Below are 17,915 nucleotides of genomic sequence, written 5' to 3' on the forward strand. Positions count from 1 at the left end.
TATTTGGGCAGAAAACCTAGCTTACTTCTTGAGTGAATTTTTTCTGACCATACAGAATTCTTCTTCTTCTTCTTCTTCTTCTTCTTCTTCTTCTTCTTCTTCTTCTTCTTCTTCGCTAAATGTCTTGCCATGAGAACACTGACTATCTCTAAAAATATACATTTTTACAAAAATATTCAGACTTTACACAGGTTTAACCTGACTAAATATTTTTTTTTTCTTTTAAGCAACCCCTCAAAATAATTAATAGGCTATCTTATGATATAAAAAAATTGAATATAAAAATTTATTATAGAGTAACCAAAAACAAATAAATCATTTGTAATTATTAGCTCATCCGGCCGACAGACAACATGACAGGTTATGCCATCGTGTTGTCCGTCTGGCGTTGTCCACATTTCACGAAATCGCTTCTTCTCTCTCAATTGTTCACCGATTGTTATTTATGGCAGAAAGGTAGGTCTGCCTGGGGTGCATATAGCTGCTACCCAAATTTGCATAATTGCAATTAATAATGAAGATATGGAGTAATTAAGCCCTAACAAGCAGTTTCCACACACATCGCTTCTTCTCCCTCAACTCTTCATCGATTTTGATTCTTTCTGGCATGATGGTAGGGATACCTAGGGTGCTTAGAACTTCTACCCAGATTTGCTTAATTACAATTATTAATGAAGTTATGGACTAATAAAGCCTTAATGAGCAGTTCAACAAAAATCACTTCTTCTTCAATTCCTCGACATTTTGGATTCTTTCTGGCAAATAGGTGAGTATTCCTAGGATGTATATAGCTTCTATATATACGGTAGCTTGCATATAGTGTATATAGCTTGCAACATTTATTGTGCAAGATGGCCCACTTTAGATCATTCCTTCTGGATTAGATGGGGCCAGAGTGAGCTACGTCGTCATTGACGGTCTCGTTTCCTGACCTCCTAAACAATCACTATATTGAAGAAAAGCTAAATTTTCGTATTACTCCTTTATTTATCATTGACTGTCCATTTTTAGTTTTCAACTTTGCACTTTTCCTACTTTATCGATTCCAGCACCTTTAGTCATTTATCATTAGACATTTCTAATTTCTTCACCGTGTATCTGGTAATGAGAGTGGCTCATCTTACTTACTCTGACAGCATCTGATTCATTGGCTAAACATTCTGCAGAACAAGTGTTGACTATTAAAATCTAGGAGTAGTATTACTAAATTAAAGTCATAGGTTGATGTAAGGTCAGTATACTAACTGAAAGACGTTTTATTGTCGGTAACAATACCATATTCACAAATGTGGCCAAACAGAACAGGTATCGAACCTAACGCCTGTACTTATACAAATTAGTACCATGCATCATTAATTAGTTATCCCACATTATTCTGGGAGCATAGCATTAAACCACATTCATTAAAGTGAGCTGAGAAAGCATAGCCTGTGCCAAATCCAGTAGATTAATTGCTATTAAGGCTTGAGTGGAATAGCACACAGAACCTAAAAACTACACACATTAAGTATAGTGCATTATTAATTGTTGTTTCGTAATCCCACACTAGAAAAGTGAAACATTTATAAGACACAAATGCTCCATTTCACCAGTCTGTCTCTAAAACCTACAAGAAAATGCAAAACTATTCATTTCCCAGCTTGTCCCTTCAGGGCTGCAAAACTGATAGGCAAACTTTACCAGGTCATGACATTTTGAATTAATTTAAATACATTTCTGAAAATATTTTAGATGTCTCAATAAATGATGTAAATGTGTAAATAATGAGGAGAACATTGTGTAATCATTGTCCAATTCCACCCTAATCATCAGCATCTCACTGGGCAAAGACAACATGGTCATCACTGACGGTTTTCATGCTCTAGTCTTGATTGGTCGGGGAAATACCCATTCAGCCAGGATGCCATTAATCTAATGCCTGGATAGGTTTGGACACACCCCTTTATTATTATCTGTGATGTGGAGATTAGGAAATGTGTAATGTGCTGAAATCCATAAAAAAGGAAAAGTGACAAATTGAAAAAAATTAAAGGGCACATTAAATGATAAAAGGATGAGTAATATAAACGATATGCTTAATTTAGTTTAGTGACTGTTTGATACTTTTGGAAATAATTAAAAACAATAAATTAATTAAAATAAACTCTTTATTTTCTAACTCTCTCTGTAATCAGTTTCTCACTCATTAGTTAGCCTATTATTTAACGTTCTAATTTTGGCAAAGCTTTTGTCTGTCAGAGGATACATTTTATTCTTTTTTTTAATCTCTGAGAGAGACTTTAAAACATAAAGGATTGCTTAATTCCATTAGCTTACAAGTACTGCCAGCAAGACAATCCCTGTGTCCGAAATCACTCACTCGTTCACTACTCCCTATATAGGGAATTACTATATAGAGGACTATATAGTGAGCTCATTGGTAAAACGCTTTTGGACATTTGTCCATCGTGCTGGTATTTACATCACTACTGTTGCACAATTAAAATGTGCCAGATCAGCCAGCTGATGGGTTTTCAAAATAATAAATACATGCATGTATTTTTGTGATGAATACATATTATACTGAGCACATTTCCCACATTAATCAATACAAAGTACCTGCATCTTTCAGTTCTTTTAAATCAAGGCTGAATATTTTCTTCTTTGCTGCTGCCTTTTATTAAATCAAATTTGAGACTTTTAACTTGATTTCTTTCAGCGCGACCGCAATTAGATTAGATTAGATTAGATTCACTTTATTCATCCCACATTGGGGAAATTCACGTGTTACAGTAGCAAGAAAATGTCAAACAGATAACAAATAAAACTGAAATAAAAATTAGACAAATGAAGGATTAAATACAGAGGGCTATTTGCATTATCTACCATGAAAAAGTATAGAAAAATTGCCTTATTGAGAGGCTCGGAAAAATTGCACATTACAGGTAGACTCTGTAGACACACACACACACACACACACACACACACACATATATATATATATATATATATATATATATATATATATATATATATATATATATATATATATATATATATATATATATATATATATATAATTATGCATAAAAATAGTTTAGGGCCTATATTATTGCACATAATAATTGCATTGATGAGAGATGGCAGAGGTAGTAGTGGTGAAGTAGTGCAAATTAAACGACAAACAGGTTATTGGTGCTACGTTACAAGTTGTGGGTGTTATACAGTCTGACAGCAGTAGGTATGAATGACCTGCGGTATCTCTCCTTCTTACACCGTGGGTGTAGCAGTCTACTACTAAAAGAGCTGCCCCTTCTGACCAGTTTATTAAGTTTCTTCCTGTCCCTCTCTGAACTTCCACAGTCCCAGCAGACCACAGCGTAGAAAATCGCTGATGCTACCACAGAGTCATAAAAAGTCCTAAGCAGTGTCCTGCACACACCAAAAGACCTCAGTCTTCTCAAGAGGTGGAGACGACTTTGGCCCTTCTTGTACAGGACATCTGTGTTGTTAGTCCAGTCCAGTTTGTTGTTGAGGTGAACACCCAGGTATTTGTACTCCTCCACGATCTCAATGTCCAAACCCTGGATGTTCACTGGTGCAATTTGAGGAACCGTCCTTCTGAAATCGATCACCACCTCCTTTGTCAATGCATGATGGGATATATTGCTTTGGTTAGTGACCATCGTTGTACACTACTTTTCATGATGCATCGTAGGATACTTTGAGTGCACTATATAGGGTGTGAATAATCCTCACTAAGGTTTTGGACAGCACTACAAAATGGCGTTCCCACTATATAGTGCCCTATATAGTGAGTAGGGAGCAATTTCGGACACAGGGAATGTCTTGTGATATGTCTATAGACCGCCATCATTTTGTTGGTGCTATAGTGTACACAGTGATTTAAATTTAGATTCATATTTGTATATTTTGGCTCTGGTATGTTGGACCATGACCCATTAGAGCAAAAGAAAACAATGTGTGTATTTTATTGGCTCTGGGACATGACAGTAAAAGTTCAGAATCTGCTGTTTCTGAGTTTTTTCAGAAAGGTTAAACTGAGAAAGTGAGATTTATTTGTGGCTGAAAATTCATTTGCAACATGCCTACAGTCACAGCTGTCTCTGTCCAATGAAAAGCTGACATTGTCTTACTATTTCTGCTGCAGCAGCACACTGTCCATTTCATCATCAACTTTCTAGTACACATAATAACCAACAGTGGCATGTAACTAACTAACTAACTAACTAACTAACTAACTAACTAACTAACTAACTAACTAACTAACTAACTAACTAACTAACTAAATTGTCTCTCTTTCCTTGTCTAAACATTGTTATTTCTCCTGATGATTTATCGCACTTTTTTAACAGAATGCAAAATGTGTTGCTATTCACACGCAAAATGTGTTGCTATTCACACGTTCACTGGCAGTCTATGCACAATAATTGCAATTGAGATCTGAGGACCTGATCAAACAATTTCTCTTCTATTAAAAAAAAAATATATAGTGCTCAGCGTAAATGAGTGCACCCCCTTTGAAAAGTAACATTTTAAACAATATCTCAATGAACACAAACAATTTCCAAAATGTTGACAAGACAAAGTTTAATATAACATCTGTTTAACTTAGAATGTGAAAGTAAGGTTAATAATATAACTTGGATTACGCATTTTTCAGTTTTACTCAAATTAGGGTGGTGCAAAAATGAGTACACCCCACAACAAAAACTACTACATCTAGTACTTTGTATGGCCTCCATGATTTTTAATGACAGCACCAAGTCTTCTAGGCATGGAATGAACAAGTTGGCGACATTTTGCAACATCAATCTTTTTCCATTCTTCAACAATGACCTCTTTTAGTGACTGGATGCTGGATGGAGAGTGATGCTCAACTTGTCTCTTCAGAATTCCCCATAGGTGTTCGATTGGGTTCAGATCAGGAGACATACTTGGCCACCAAATCACTTTCACCCTGTTCTTCTTCAGAAATGCAACAGTGGCCTTAGATGTGTGTTTAGTCATGTTGGAAAAGTGCACAACGACCAAGGGCACGGAGTGATGGTAGCATCTTCTCTTTCAGTATAGAGCAATACATCTGTGAATTCATGATGCCATCAATGAAATGCAGCTCCCTGACACCAGCAGCACTCATGCAGCCCCACATAAGGACACTGCCACCACCATGTTTCACTGTAGGCACCATGCATTTTTCTTTGTATTCCTCACTTTTGCGACGCCATACAGTTTTGAAGCCATCAGTTCCCAGAACATTTATCTTGGTCTCATCACTCCAGAGTATAGAGTCCTAGTAGTCTTCATCTTTGTCAGCATGGGCCCTGGCAAACTCTAGGCGGGCTTTTTTGTGCCTGGGCTTTAGGAGAGGCTTCTTTCGTGGACGGCATCCATGCATGCCATTCCTCTGCAGTGTACGCCGTATTGTGTCACGGGAAATAGTCACCCCAGTTTGGCTTTCTACTTCTTTAGATAACTGCAGTGAACTCGCATGCCGATTTTCTTCAACCCTTCTCATCAGAAGATGCTCCTGTCAAGGTGTTAACTTCCATGGACGACCTAGACGTCTCTGTGAGATGGTTGCAGTTCCATCTTTCTTAAATTTTTGTACCACTTTTGCTACAGTATTCTGACTGATAAGTAAAGCTTTGTTGATGATCTTGTAGCCTTCACCTTTGTGGTGTAAAGAAATTATTTTCTTTGGGGAATTCTGACGAGACAAGTTGAGCATCACTCTCCATCCAGCATCCAGTCACTAAAAGAGGTCATTGTTGAAGAATGGAAAAAGATTGATGTTGCAAAATGTCGCCAACTTGTTCATTCCACGCCTAGAAGACTTGGTGCTGTCATTAAAAATCATGGAGGCCATACAAAGTACTAGATGTAGTAGTTTTTGTTGTGGGGTGTACTCATTTTTGCACCACCCTAATTTGAGTGAAACTGAAAAAAATGTGTAATCGAAGTTTATATTATTAACCTTACTTTCACGTTCTAAGTTAAACAGATGTTATATTAAACTTTGTCTTGTCAACATTTTGGAAATTGTTTGTGTTCATTGAGATATTGTTTAAAATGTTGCTTTTCAAAGGGGGTGTACTCATTTACGCTCAGCACTGTGTGTGTGTGTGTGTGTGTGTGTGTGTGTGTGTGTGTGTGTGTGTGTGTGTGTGTGTGTAAACTGTAATCTCAGTGAGGTGCAACAAGCAGAGGTGGACAAAGTACCCAACTTCATTACTTAAGTCAAAGTACAGATCCCACTGGTCAAATGTTACTCCAATACAAGTGAAAGTTGTACAGTCAAATTTTTACTTAAGTTAAAGTACCGAAGTGCTTGCTTTTAAAAATACTTAAGTATTAAAAGTAAATTTTCTGTCAACGCATTCTTGTATTATTGCCACAATGCTTACAAAACCTAATGTCGTTACCAAAGACAGAAATGTGAATTCGCAAAATGAATGCATGCTGTGCCATCATGGTGGTTTAACGTTAAGCTCGCTAGCCAGTGAAACTCCACCTGACATGCTAGCAAATGCTTTTTAAACTCAAACTCATATTGGGTAGCTAATGTTACTAGAAAAGAAAGATTTCTACATTCTGTTTGTTTGGCAAGATTATGCTAAAACATATTTCTGAAAGGACTTCAGATAAGTGAACGTTATTCATGTTAGCATAATTCCATTTTTGCATGCTAACTAACAGTGTCCAAGTTAACTAGCTACAGTATGTGTTAACGTTAGCCATGGACAAGGCTATGGCAACTTGGTGGGCAAATCCATAGAAAGTCATTTGACTAACCAGACTGCATAGCTATTGCAATGTTAGTGCTAGCTCTAAAAGAACAGACAACTTCGTTGCAAGCTTTCTCTTGGAATAAAATGTTTTATATATCTCAATATGCTCCCGCAGGTTGGATGGTGAGTTTTTATAGGCCGTGATGTGGTTCGTTTTTGGCAAACAAAGCATGATGTCTAGGGGTACAGCCTTACCATTTCAGCATTCTTGCTGTCTTATATGTTTCAGATGAAGCAAAAAAAAAAAAATCGCATGATAATTTAGAACCAAGTTGCAAAACCAACATGCCAGTAAACTGAAACAATTATATTATAGTCGAGCTTGGATTTGACCTTTCAATAGTCAGATTTTGACTATAATAATAATAATGGGTGGCACGGTGGTATAGTGGTTAGCACTGTCACCTCACAGCAAGAAGGTTCTGGGTTCGAGCCCAGCGGCCGACGGGGGCCTTTCTGTGTGGAGTTTGCATGTTCTCCCTGTGTCCGCATGGGTTTCCTCCAGGTGCTCCGGTTTTCCCCCACAGTCCAAAGACATGCAGGCTAGGCTAATTGGTGACTCTAAATTGACCATAGGGTGTGAATGGTTGTTTGTCTTTATGTGTTCGCCCTGCGATGATCTGGCGACTTGTCTAGGGTGTACCCCGCCTCTCGCCCATAGTCAACTGGGATAAGCTCCAGCTTGCCCGAAACCCTGCACAGGATAAGCGGTTATGGATGATGGATGGATGGATGGATGGATGGATAATAATAATAATAATAATACAATTTGAACAGCAGTGATTAACAGCTGTACACTGTAAACTAAAACAGCAAAACTGTTTTAAACTAAAACTGTGTTGAAAAGATCTTCAGTACGAGTTAAACAGCTAGGTAAAAGCTGTACAGTTAATTATGACTTCAATTCAGTGATAAAGTCTTTAATTTTCTGCAGCCCAAACTACTCATAAACACTCTTTGTCCAGTGTTGAATAAGACCTTTTCCCAAGCCAGTAACCTGAAGTCAGTGTAGCTGTTCTTTGTTTTCTTTTCCTTGGCGCCACACGGGTCCTATTTTCCCATCTCACTTGCATTTGCATCCATCTGTAAAACCTGGAGGCTAAATAAAGTTGAAAGTGTGCTTGAATTTTTCTCCATGTTCTCTGAATTTGAGACATTTGACAGGCATCCAAATAGATTTTGGCATTCAGTGCCAGCTGTATGTACATGAGGTGGCATAGCATTAAACTTGATCCTTCTGCAAAATGAGCTTGTAATAATTCTGACATCAACATTCAGTTTACTATGGTTGTCACTCAACACACAACCTGTGCATGTGACCACCTACTTGCCGTTCTCTGTGTTAGCCAAAAACTGTGATTTTAAAACCCCTGTAAAATTGTGGAAATGGTCTGTCACAGTCAGAGCCATCAAAAAGCTTGCATCTAAATAAGACAGGCAAGTTCAGTAAAGAAGATACTATAAACATGCTTACAAATGGAGTTATTATTAAATGAAGACTCTAATTTCATCAGAAGTAAACTGTGTGTAGGTAGTGAATATGGCTCATACGCCAATTGGCTTTACTGTAATGAAAAGACCGCTGTGAACAGAATAATCTACAACCCTGATTCCAAAAAAGTTGGGACAAAGTACAAACTGTAAATAAAAACGGAATGCAATAATTTACAAATCTCAAAAACTGATATTGTTTCCACAATAGAACATAGACCACATATAAAATGTCGAAAGTGAGACATTTTGAAATTTCATGCCAAATATTGGCTCATTTGAAATTTCATGACAGCAACACATCTCAAAAAAAGTTGGGACAGGGGCAATAAGAGGCTAGAAAAGTTAAAGGTACAAAAAAGGAACAGCTGGAGGACCAAATTGCAACTCATTAGGTCAATTGGCAATAGGTCATTAACATGACTGGGTATAAAAAGAGCATCTTGGAGTGGCAGCGGCTCTCAGAAGTAAAGATGGGAAGAGGATCCCCAATCCCCCTAATTCTGCGCCAACAAATAGTGGAGCAATAGCAGAAAGGAGTTCGACAGTGTAAAATTGCAAAGAGTTTGAACATATCATCATCTACAGTGCATAATATCATCAAAAGATTCAGAGAATCTGGAAGAATCTCTGTGCGTAAGGGTCAAGGCCGGAAAACCATACTGGGTGCCCGTGATCTTCGGGCCCTTAGACGGCACTGCATCACATACAGGCATGCTTCTGTATTGGAAATCACAAAATGGGCTCAGGAATATTTCCAGAGAACATTATCTGTGAACACAATTCACCGTGCCATCCGCCGTTGCCAGCTAAAACTCTATAGTTCAAAGAAGAAGCCGTATCTAAACATGATCCAGAAGCGCAGACGTCTTCTCTGGGCCAAGGCTCATTTAAAATGGACTGTGGCAAAGTGGAAAACTGTTCTCTGGTCAGACGAATCAAAATTTGAAGTTCTTTATGGAAATCAGGGACGCCGTGTCATTCGGATTAAAGAGGAGAAGGACGACCCAAGTTGTTATCAGCGCTCAGTTCAGAAGCCTGCATCTCTGATGGTATGGGGTTGCATTAGTGCATGTGGCATGGGCAGCTTACACATCTGGAAAGACGCCATCAATGCTGAAAGGTATATCCAGGTTCTAGAGCAACATATGCTCCCATCCAGACGACGTCTCTTTCAGGGAAGACCTTGCATTTTCCAACATGACAATGCCAAACCACATACTGCATCAATTACAGCATCATGGCTGCGTAGAAGAAGGGTCTGGGAACTGAACTGGCCAGCCTGCAGTCCAGATCTTTCACCCATAGAAAACATTTGGCGCATCATAAAACTGAAGATACGACAAAAAAGACCTAAGACAGTTGAGCAACTAGAATCCTACATTAGACAAGAATGGGTTAACATTCCTATCCCTAAACTTGAGCAACTTGTCTCCTCAGTCCCCAGACGTTTACAGGCTGTTGTAAAGAGAAAAGGGGATGTCTCACAGTGGTAAACATGGCCTTGTCCCAACTTTTTTGAGATGTGTTGTTGTCATGAAATTTAAAATCACCTAATTTTTTTTTCTTTAAATGATACATTTTCTCAGTTTAAACATTTGATGTCATCTATGTTCTATTCTGAAAAAAATATGGAATTTTGAAACTTCCACATCATTGCATTCCGTTTTTATTTACAATTTGTACCTTGTCCCAACTTTTTTGGAACCGGGGTTGTACTTTGTAGAAAGATATATCATTACATTGTTTTATATTTTCTTGTGGTCAGCTGCAGATCTGGCAGCATAAAAATTTGCATTGACACAAAAGTGATGTTTAGTGTGTTAACCTGTTCAATGAATACTGTATGTGGAATTTGTTGTACGAGTTTGTGACATATGAGCTATGACCAGGATTGCCAGAGCTGCACAAAAGCTTACAGTGGAGAAGTAGTATTAAAGCACATAGCTTGTCTGAATAGATCTTTCACAAAGATCCCAAAGTAGTCTTATATTAATCCACATTTGCCTAGTGGTGGCTGGTGATGATTAAAATAGGGAAGAACAACTCTCTGTTACGGATACATATTTAACATGAATGATGGGTTTATATTAATGTGCTCGTACTAACACATTTTCATTTCTACAGTAACAGCTCATTCAGAGGGACTGTATAAAAAGACCTTTATTTGCTCCCTTTATTTGAAATGAATGCAAATAATCAAATATAACTTTATAGTTTATAGTATATTTACACACCACACATGACCCTCCTAATACAGGCTCCAAATGATACTGGCGATGACTGACTGATAGTTTTAAGTTTGAGATGTCAGACATGTTCATTACCATTTCAGTGACTGGCAGCTGGTTACGAGGTTCTGCCCCTTTGGTCTAAGGAGAAGTTGTGTTTCCAGGCATGTTTCATACAGATAAAAAGTATATGGTCCTATCAACACTGATATGTTTTTTTTTCCTTCTCCCTATACAAAAATGTACCTGCCCACACTCCCATTCACCCCCAGTGAAGCATGGGTCATCCAGGCCCATCCGGGCATGGGTCAAAATGTTGCGTTAAAAACCTGTTGTTCAATGACAACTTTCATCTATGGTCAGGATCAATTTCTCTATTTCTTTCAAAAAATACCTGGAATATTAATTCATCTGACTACAATACATGCTTCCACTGTGTGATGGTCCATCCCAGATGCCTCCAAGCCCAGAGAAGTTGGCAGCGCTTCATGAAATAGTTAACATAAGGCTTCCTTTTTGCAAAGTAAAGTTTTAACTGGCATTTATGGACATAACTCCATATTGTAGTGCTTGACAAAGGTTTGCCTAAGTAATCCTGAGCCCATGTGGTTATATCAGCTTTTGATGAATGACTGTTCTTGATGCAGTGCCATCTGAGGGATCGGAGATCACAAGTGTTCAGCTTAGGCTTGTGCCCTTGCCCTTTATGCACCGGAATTCCTCCAGATTCCTTGAATCATTTAATGATATCATGCATTGTAGTTGGTGAAATATCCAAATCCTTTCCTATCTTTCTTTGAGGAACACTGTTTTTAAACAGTTCAATAATTTTCTCATGCATTTGTTGACAAACTGAAGACCCTCAGCCCATCTTTGCTCCTCAAAGACTCGGCCTTTTCTGGATACTGATTTTGTATTAAATCGTGATTATAATCACCTCTTGACATCACCTGTTTCAAATCACATCATTATTTAATTGTTTTACCTTATTAATAGCTCTAAATTGCCCCTGTCCCAACTTTTCTTGGAATATGTTGAAGGCCTGAAACACAGGAATGAATGTCTTTTTAACAAATAAAATGAATTTAGCCAGACAAAACATGAAATATCTTGGGTTCATACTATACACAATGAAAAACAAATCAAAGTAAATTTAGAAATCACTGCTTTCTTTTAAATTAGCATTTTCTTTACCATCCCAACTTTGTCTTATTTAGGGTTGTAGATGAGTCAAATAGATAAGTTATTGTTTCCTTTGCTGACTAATTTAATCAGTATTTCTATACCATTTCTCAATCCTTTTCTTAGTCTTGTCCTCTTGACTAACTTCGCCTCCAGTATGGACAGGTTGTTTTCCCACTGGAGGCTGACAGGTGATTAAATCTCATCCTCAAATGGTAGCAGTGGTGGTAGCTTGTGCTCATTCACTGCAAGGTACGTGATAGCTTAGTCACTGTGTAATTGGAAAGAACAGAAGTCACAGCCCACTGCTGTTGCAATAGTCTGCCAGACATTTCACAGATGCAGTTGGACCTCACGTTGTAAGGCTATATCAGAAGAAATGATTACATTGCTGTAGTTTCTGCTTGGCCTCTAGTGCTTTACTGTCAGTGGTGATGTGACTGAGAGTTTCTGTCAAACTGTAAAACTACTGTAGTATCATTAAGGTCTTGTCTTGACCCAGTCTAACATAATAAGTACCTTCCAGACCTCATCTTCTGAAATGATCAAAAGAGGAAAACTAGAGAAATATTGGAGGCAAATTAAACAGGGGTTCAAATAGGACTTGAGTGCAAGGGACTGTTATCTGAGATATTGCTATTCGGAGACTCAATCTTGTCCATAATTTTCTCAGATAGGTTCAGCATGTCCCAGTTAACATCACTGAGTGAAACCAGATCACACCTTGACATAAGGGTGTAGGAAGGTGCTGATGGAGGGCAATAACACCCAGCCACTGTCAAAGAAAACTATTTGTTTGAGCCAGTACCTCAAACTGTTTGTTAATGGATTTTGTCAGAACAACTGGACACTGAAGATGTTCTTTAACAAAAAATGTTACCCCTATTAGATGGACTGTCTTGCTGAAACAGATTAGAACCAGTGAGATTTAAATTGGAGACATTGGCGCGGCTAAGACATATTTCCTAGGTTTCTCTTCAGGTCACAAAGGTCATAACCATAACATGCTGCAGGCAAAAGGTCACTTTCATTTCAGCTTCAATATAAGCCTGTACACAGGATGAGAAAATAATTTCATTTTGAACTTTTATTGTGTCGTTGTGACCAGCAGTGCTTTTTCAGTTTAAAATCATCATTTTGTTGACATCCTGTGGCAGTGAGTGTCAATTAATGTAATTGACCACATCTTTGCTGCTCTGGGAAGGCTTGCTTGTCTACTCGAGAGTCAGACACTCCATTGATGCTGGCAGATAAACTGGAAATAGAGAATAATCTGTCAACTGACTTTGGATTTCAATGTTCTTTCCTTTCATTCTTTTTTTCTATGGAGAAAAAAATATCCAAACGGACCTAAATCGTTACACAAGAATGTAAATTAATGGAAAAAGCAAGCACTTTTTAAAATTTATATACATTTTTAGTTTTCATTAGGCTCATGAGGGTGTCATTATACATTCTCACACACACTGAAGCCAGTCAGCTGAGGTTGACTGTCAGTGGTGCAAACATTCACGGTTCGTGTCTCCATAGGCGCCCTCTGAAGGTGTGAGTGCTATCTTTTTATAGAGATGTGTGACTGTGTTTATTTGTTCACACCTGTACCTTGGCCTCCCATAGTCCTGAGTCAGAGAATTTGGCCTGACTCGTCACACTTAATCCAGCATCAAAAAGCCAAAAATAGTGTACAGTTGTGGTCAGAAGTTTACATACAGTGACATGAATGTCATCTTGGATATGAATGTCATGGCAATATTTGGGCTTTCAGTAATTTCTTTAAACTGTTCTTTTTCTATGGCAGAATGATTGTACAGCATACATCTTTAATTAAAAAAAAATACTGAGGTGCACAAGTTTTAATTTTCTTTGGGCTTTCTGAAATCAACACTGGGTCAAAATTATACATACAGGGTCAAAAATATACATACAGCACACCTAATATTTGGGTAAAATGTCTCTTCGCAAGATTCACCTTGACCAAACATTTTTGTTTACCATGAACAAGCTTCTGGCAGAATTCTGGTTGGATATTTCATGACTCTTCATGGTAGAATTGATAGAGCTCAATTAGTTTTTTTTTCTTGGCATGGACTCGACTTATAAGCACGGTCCATATATTTTAAATAGGGTTGAAGTCAGGACTTGTTTTAAGCTTAATGTTAGCCTGCTTTATCCTCCACAACCAGCTCTGATGCGTGTTTGGGTTCATTGTCCTGTTGTAACTCCCAAGTCCCAAGTCGTGTTCAAGTTTCTGATGGTTTATGCTGAAGAATTCTGAGGTAGTCCTCCTTCTTCATTATTCCATCCACTTTGTGCAATGAACCAGTTCTGCTGGCAGCAAAACAGCCCTAGAGCATGATGATCTTACCACCACCACCTGGTATAGTGTCCCTCTGTACATGGTGGTCATTGTGGCCAAACAACTGAATCTTTGTCTCATCTGACCATACAGCTTTCTTCCAGAAGACTTTGTCTGTGCGGTCAGCTTCAAACTTTGGTTAAGCTTGAAGGTGTCAATTTTGGAGCAGGGGGTTATTTCTTGGATAGCAGCCTCTTAGTCCGTGGTGATCTGAACTGTAGACAGTGATCCATCAGCTTCCAGTTCATGGCAGGGCTGTATCATGGTGGTTCCCAGGTTGTTCCTGACCATCCAAACCAATTTCCTTTCAGCTGAGGGTGACAGTTTGGGTTTTCTTGAAGCAAAGTGGGTTGGCAAAGTGACTACACCTCACAATAACTTGGATACAATTGTTTGAACTGATCTTGGAATTTGCAGTTGTTTTGCAAATTCTCAGATCTGCACTGAGCTCCTTGGACTTTCCCATTTTATTGTGTGTTGGTCAATTCAATGAGTGCTGTAAACAAACCCTTTGTATGAAGGCACAGAGAAGCTACCAGCTGTACTCAATCATAATCACTAACAGGAAGTTAAGAGGCCTTGGCCTATAAAATTAAAATATATAAGAGACATTTTGGAAGTTTCAGCACCTCTGAATTAATAATCTAAATGAGCATATGTAAATTTTTGACCCTGTATGTATAATTTTGACCCCGTGTTGATTTCAGAAAACCCAAAGAAAATTAGAACTTGTGCACCAAATTCTAGTGGTTTTTTTTAATTAAAGACATATGCTGTACAATCATTCTGCCATAGAAAAAGAACCGTTCAAAGAAATTACTGAAAGCCCAAATATTGCCATGACATTCATATCCAAGATGACATTCATGTCACTGTATGTAAACTTCTGACCACAACTGTATGGACTTGGACATAAGTTGCAGTTCTCCTTATTGCTCTGTCTTTCTTATCATGGTGAGATCAGTGTAAGCTAGCACAAAACTCATTACTTCGATCACATGTTAAAATAAACAGCAGTCACATATCAGACTTGCTGTATTTGAGTAGTCAGGTGTTTTGCAGTGTTTGGTTGTTCTTTGACCTCTACTAAACAATAGTTCCAATTTCTCCATGTTTGCAGCTATCTTTTGCCGCAACGACACCAGTCCTGGCAGATAAGAAGAAATACCCTAACTTTTTCAGGACCGTTCCTTCAGACAACGCAGTCAACCCAGCTGTTGTGAAGTTCCTCAACTACTACAATTGGACCAGAGTGGGCACCTTGACTCAGGACGTCCAGAGGTTCTCAGAGGTCAGTCTAAAGATCTGAGTTCAGTAGAACAATCAGTATGAAGTAATTCACTATCTTGTTTGTAAGAACATTCTTTAATAAATGAGTGGGGTTTCCCTCCCAAACCCTTTGTAACTAACGTAGTATGTGAACTTGTTTGTAAATTAACAAGTAATCTGACTCAGTCATTATTCATTGAGTGCTTTGTTATTTTGGTAGCTTTATAGTGTAGCTTCTGTACTCCTTTTGGTCATTGTTCTGTTAATGGTTCAGTGAAATTTACTTGATTCAAATGCATATATTGGCTTCATGTGAATGAATTGATTTGCATTAACACAGTTTGTTTTTGGACAGCCAACATGATTTGATCATATATCCAAAGCCCTGGCATAAAAGCAAACTCCATGTAGTCACCCGAACTCAGAGTCAAACCCAGGACCCCAGGACTGTGAAGCTGCAACATAATGCAACCACACTGCGTATTTTTAATTAAATTAATTTAACATCCTTGTGAGCTTTGATAATGTAATTGGATAAGCCAATGGATGACACTGATGCTACATAATTTAAGCTCGTTAATTGTTTTTGTTTGTTTGTGATTTATAGTAAAAATTTCCAAAAAAAAAATCCTGAATTTGCTAAAAGTAATGGATAACTACACCATGTTTCTAACATGCAGCAGCCTTTTCATAGAGAAGTGAGCACATTAACTACTTATCACATTAATCTAATAGGATAGACATGACAAAATTGTATTTTTCAGGGATTAAACATATAACAAAAAACAACTATACTTGAAAAGGTTGATCATCTTAAGACTGAACATGTTTCTGCAACCTCAAAGTGTAAAAATGTGAAAGTGTATGCAAATATAGGACACATTTTTCCTACCATTTGATTTAGACATACTTATGGGCTTCTGTTTAAAAGAGTCTCAACCTCATGTACTGGGTTTATACACTCACTGAGGACTTTATTAGGAACACTCTACTGTACTCATATTGGGTTTGGCCTCCCTTTGCTCTCAAAACAGCCTCAATTCTTCATGGCATGGATTCTACAAGATGTTGGAAACATTCCTTTGAGATTCTGGTTCATGTTGAGATGATTGTCAACACACAATTCTTGCAGATTTTTCAGGAGCATTTTCATGCTGCCAATCTCCCGTTCTACCACATCCCAAAGGTGTTCTGTTAGATTCAGATCCAGTGACTGGGAAGGCCACTGAAGAACACTGAACTCATTGTCATGTTCATGAAAGCAGTTTGAGATGACTTTTGCTTTGTGTCATGGTGTATTATCCTGCTGGACGTAGCCATGAGAAGATGGTAAACTGTGGCCATGAAGACATGCACATGATCAACAATACTCAAATAGGTTGTGGCATGCAAATGATGATTGATTAGTATTAATAGGCCTAAAGTATGCTGAGAAACCATTCCCCACACCATTACACCACCTCCACCAGCCTGGACTGTTCACACAAAGAAGATTAGGTCCATGAATTCATGCTGTTGAAACCAAATTCTACTAAACTCAAATTACATTTGTCCAGTTTTCAACTGTCCAGTTTTGTTGTGCCTGTGCCCAATGCAGCCTCAGCTTTCTGTTCTTGACTAACAGAAGTGGAACCCAATGTGGTCTTCTGCTCTTGTAGCCCATCCACCTCAAGCGTCGATGCTTTGTGCATTCTGAGATGCTTTTCTGCTCACCACAATTGTGCAGAGTGTTTAATGGAGTTATTGTAGGCTTTCTGTTAGCTTGAACCAGTCTGGCCATTCTCCATTGACCTCTCTCATCAACAAGGTGTTTCTGTCTGCAGAACTGCTGCTCACTGGATGTTTTTTCTTTATTGCACCATTCTGAGTAAACTCTAGAGACTGTTGTGAGTAAAAATCCCAGGAGATCAACAATTATAGAAATACTTAAACCAGCTCATCTGGCACCAACAATAATGTCATGGACAAAATCACCGAGATCACATTTTTCCCCCATTCTGATGGTTGATGTGAACATTACCCAAAGCTGCTGGCCCATATCTGAATGGGTTTTATGCACTGAACTGCTGCCACATGATTGGTTGATTAGATAATTGCATGAGTCAATATGCATGTTGCTTATAAAGTCCTAGTTGAGTGTATATTTATGACGTTATTAAGATGTTAAATTTTATTATCTTCCATTATAAATTTTGTGAAAAGTTATTTTGCAAAGTGTGCACATTATTGGCTAGCTTTTTTATGAGATATGTTTATTGCTTCAGGTCCTTGTCTTTGTTATTTGTGAAATTTGCTGTTTTAGGACTTTGTCTTTGAGGAAATAAAATGTTCAAAAGTCCATATCAATTGACACTAATGGCTGTTGCTTTACACTGTGAGAAAAAGTTGGATCTGATAGATATTAAACTTATTTTTTATCATACAATGACTGTAAGACAAGGGGTGGTGTAGTGGTTAGCACTGTCACCTCACAGCAGGAAGGTCCTGGGTTCGAGCCCAGTGGCCGACAGGGCCTTTCTGTGTGGAGTTTGTATGTTCTCCCCGTGTCTGCGTGGGTTTCCTCCGGGTGCTCCGGTTAACCCCACAGTCCAAAGA

The 17,915-nt window shown here is 38.2% G+C and overlaps 1 protein-coding gene across 1 annotated transcript in view; it reads left to right on the forward strand.

The window, feature by feature from the left end:
• gabbr2 (gamma-aminobutyric acid (GABA) B receptor, 2) overlaps positions 1 to 17,915 on the forward strand; it is a 428,647-nt gene that overhangs the window by 216,938 nt on the left and 193,794 nt on the right. The window contains exon 3 of the mRNA XM_060942775.1: positions 15,172 to 15,342. Within this exon, the coding sequence (XP_060798758.1) occupies positions 15,172 to 15,342 (171 nt within the window). The remainder of the gene's footprint in view (positions 1 to 15,171; positions 15,343 to 17,915) is intronic.

This window comes from Neoarius graeffei, chromosome 16 (assembly GCF_027579695.1).
Source record: "Neoarius graeffei isolate fNeoGra1 chromosome 16, fNeoGra1.pri, whole genome shotgun sequence".
NCBI classification, from domain to species: Eukaryota; Metazoa; Chordata; class Actinopteri; order Siluriformes; family Ariidae; genus Neoarius; species Neoarius graeffei.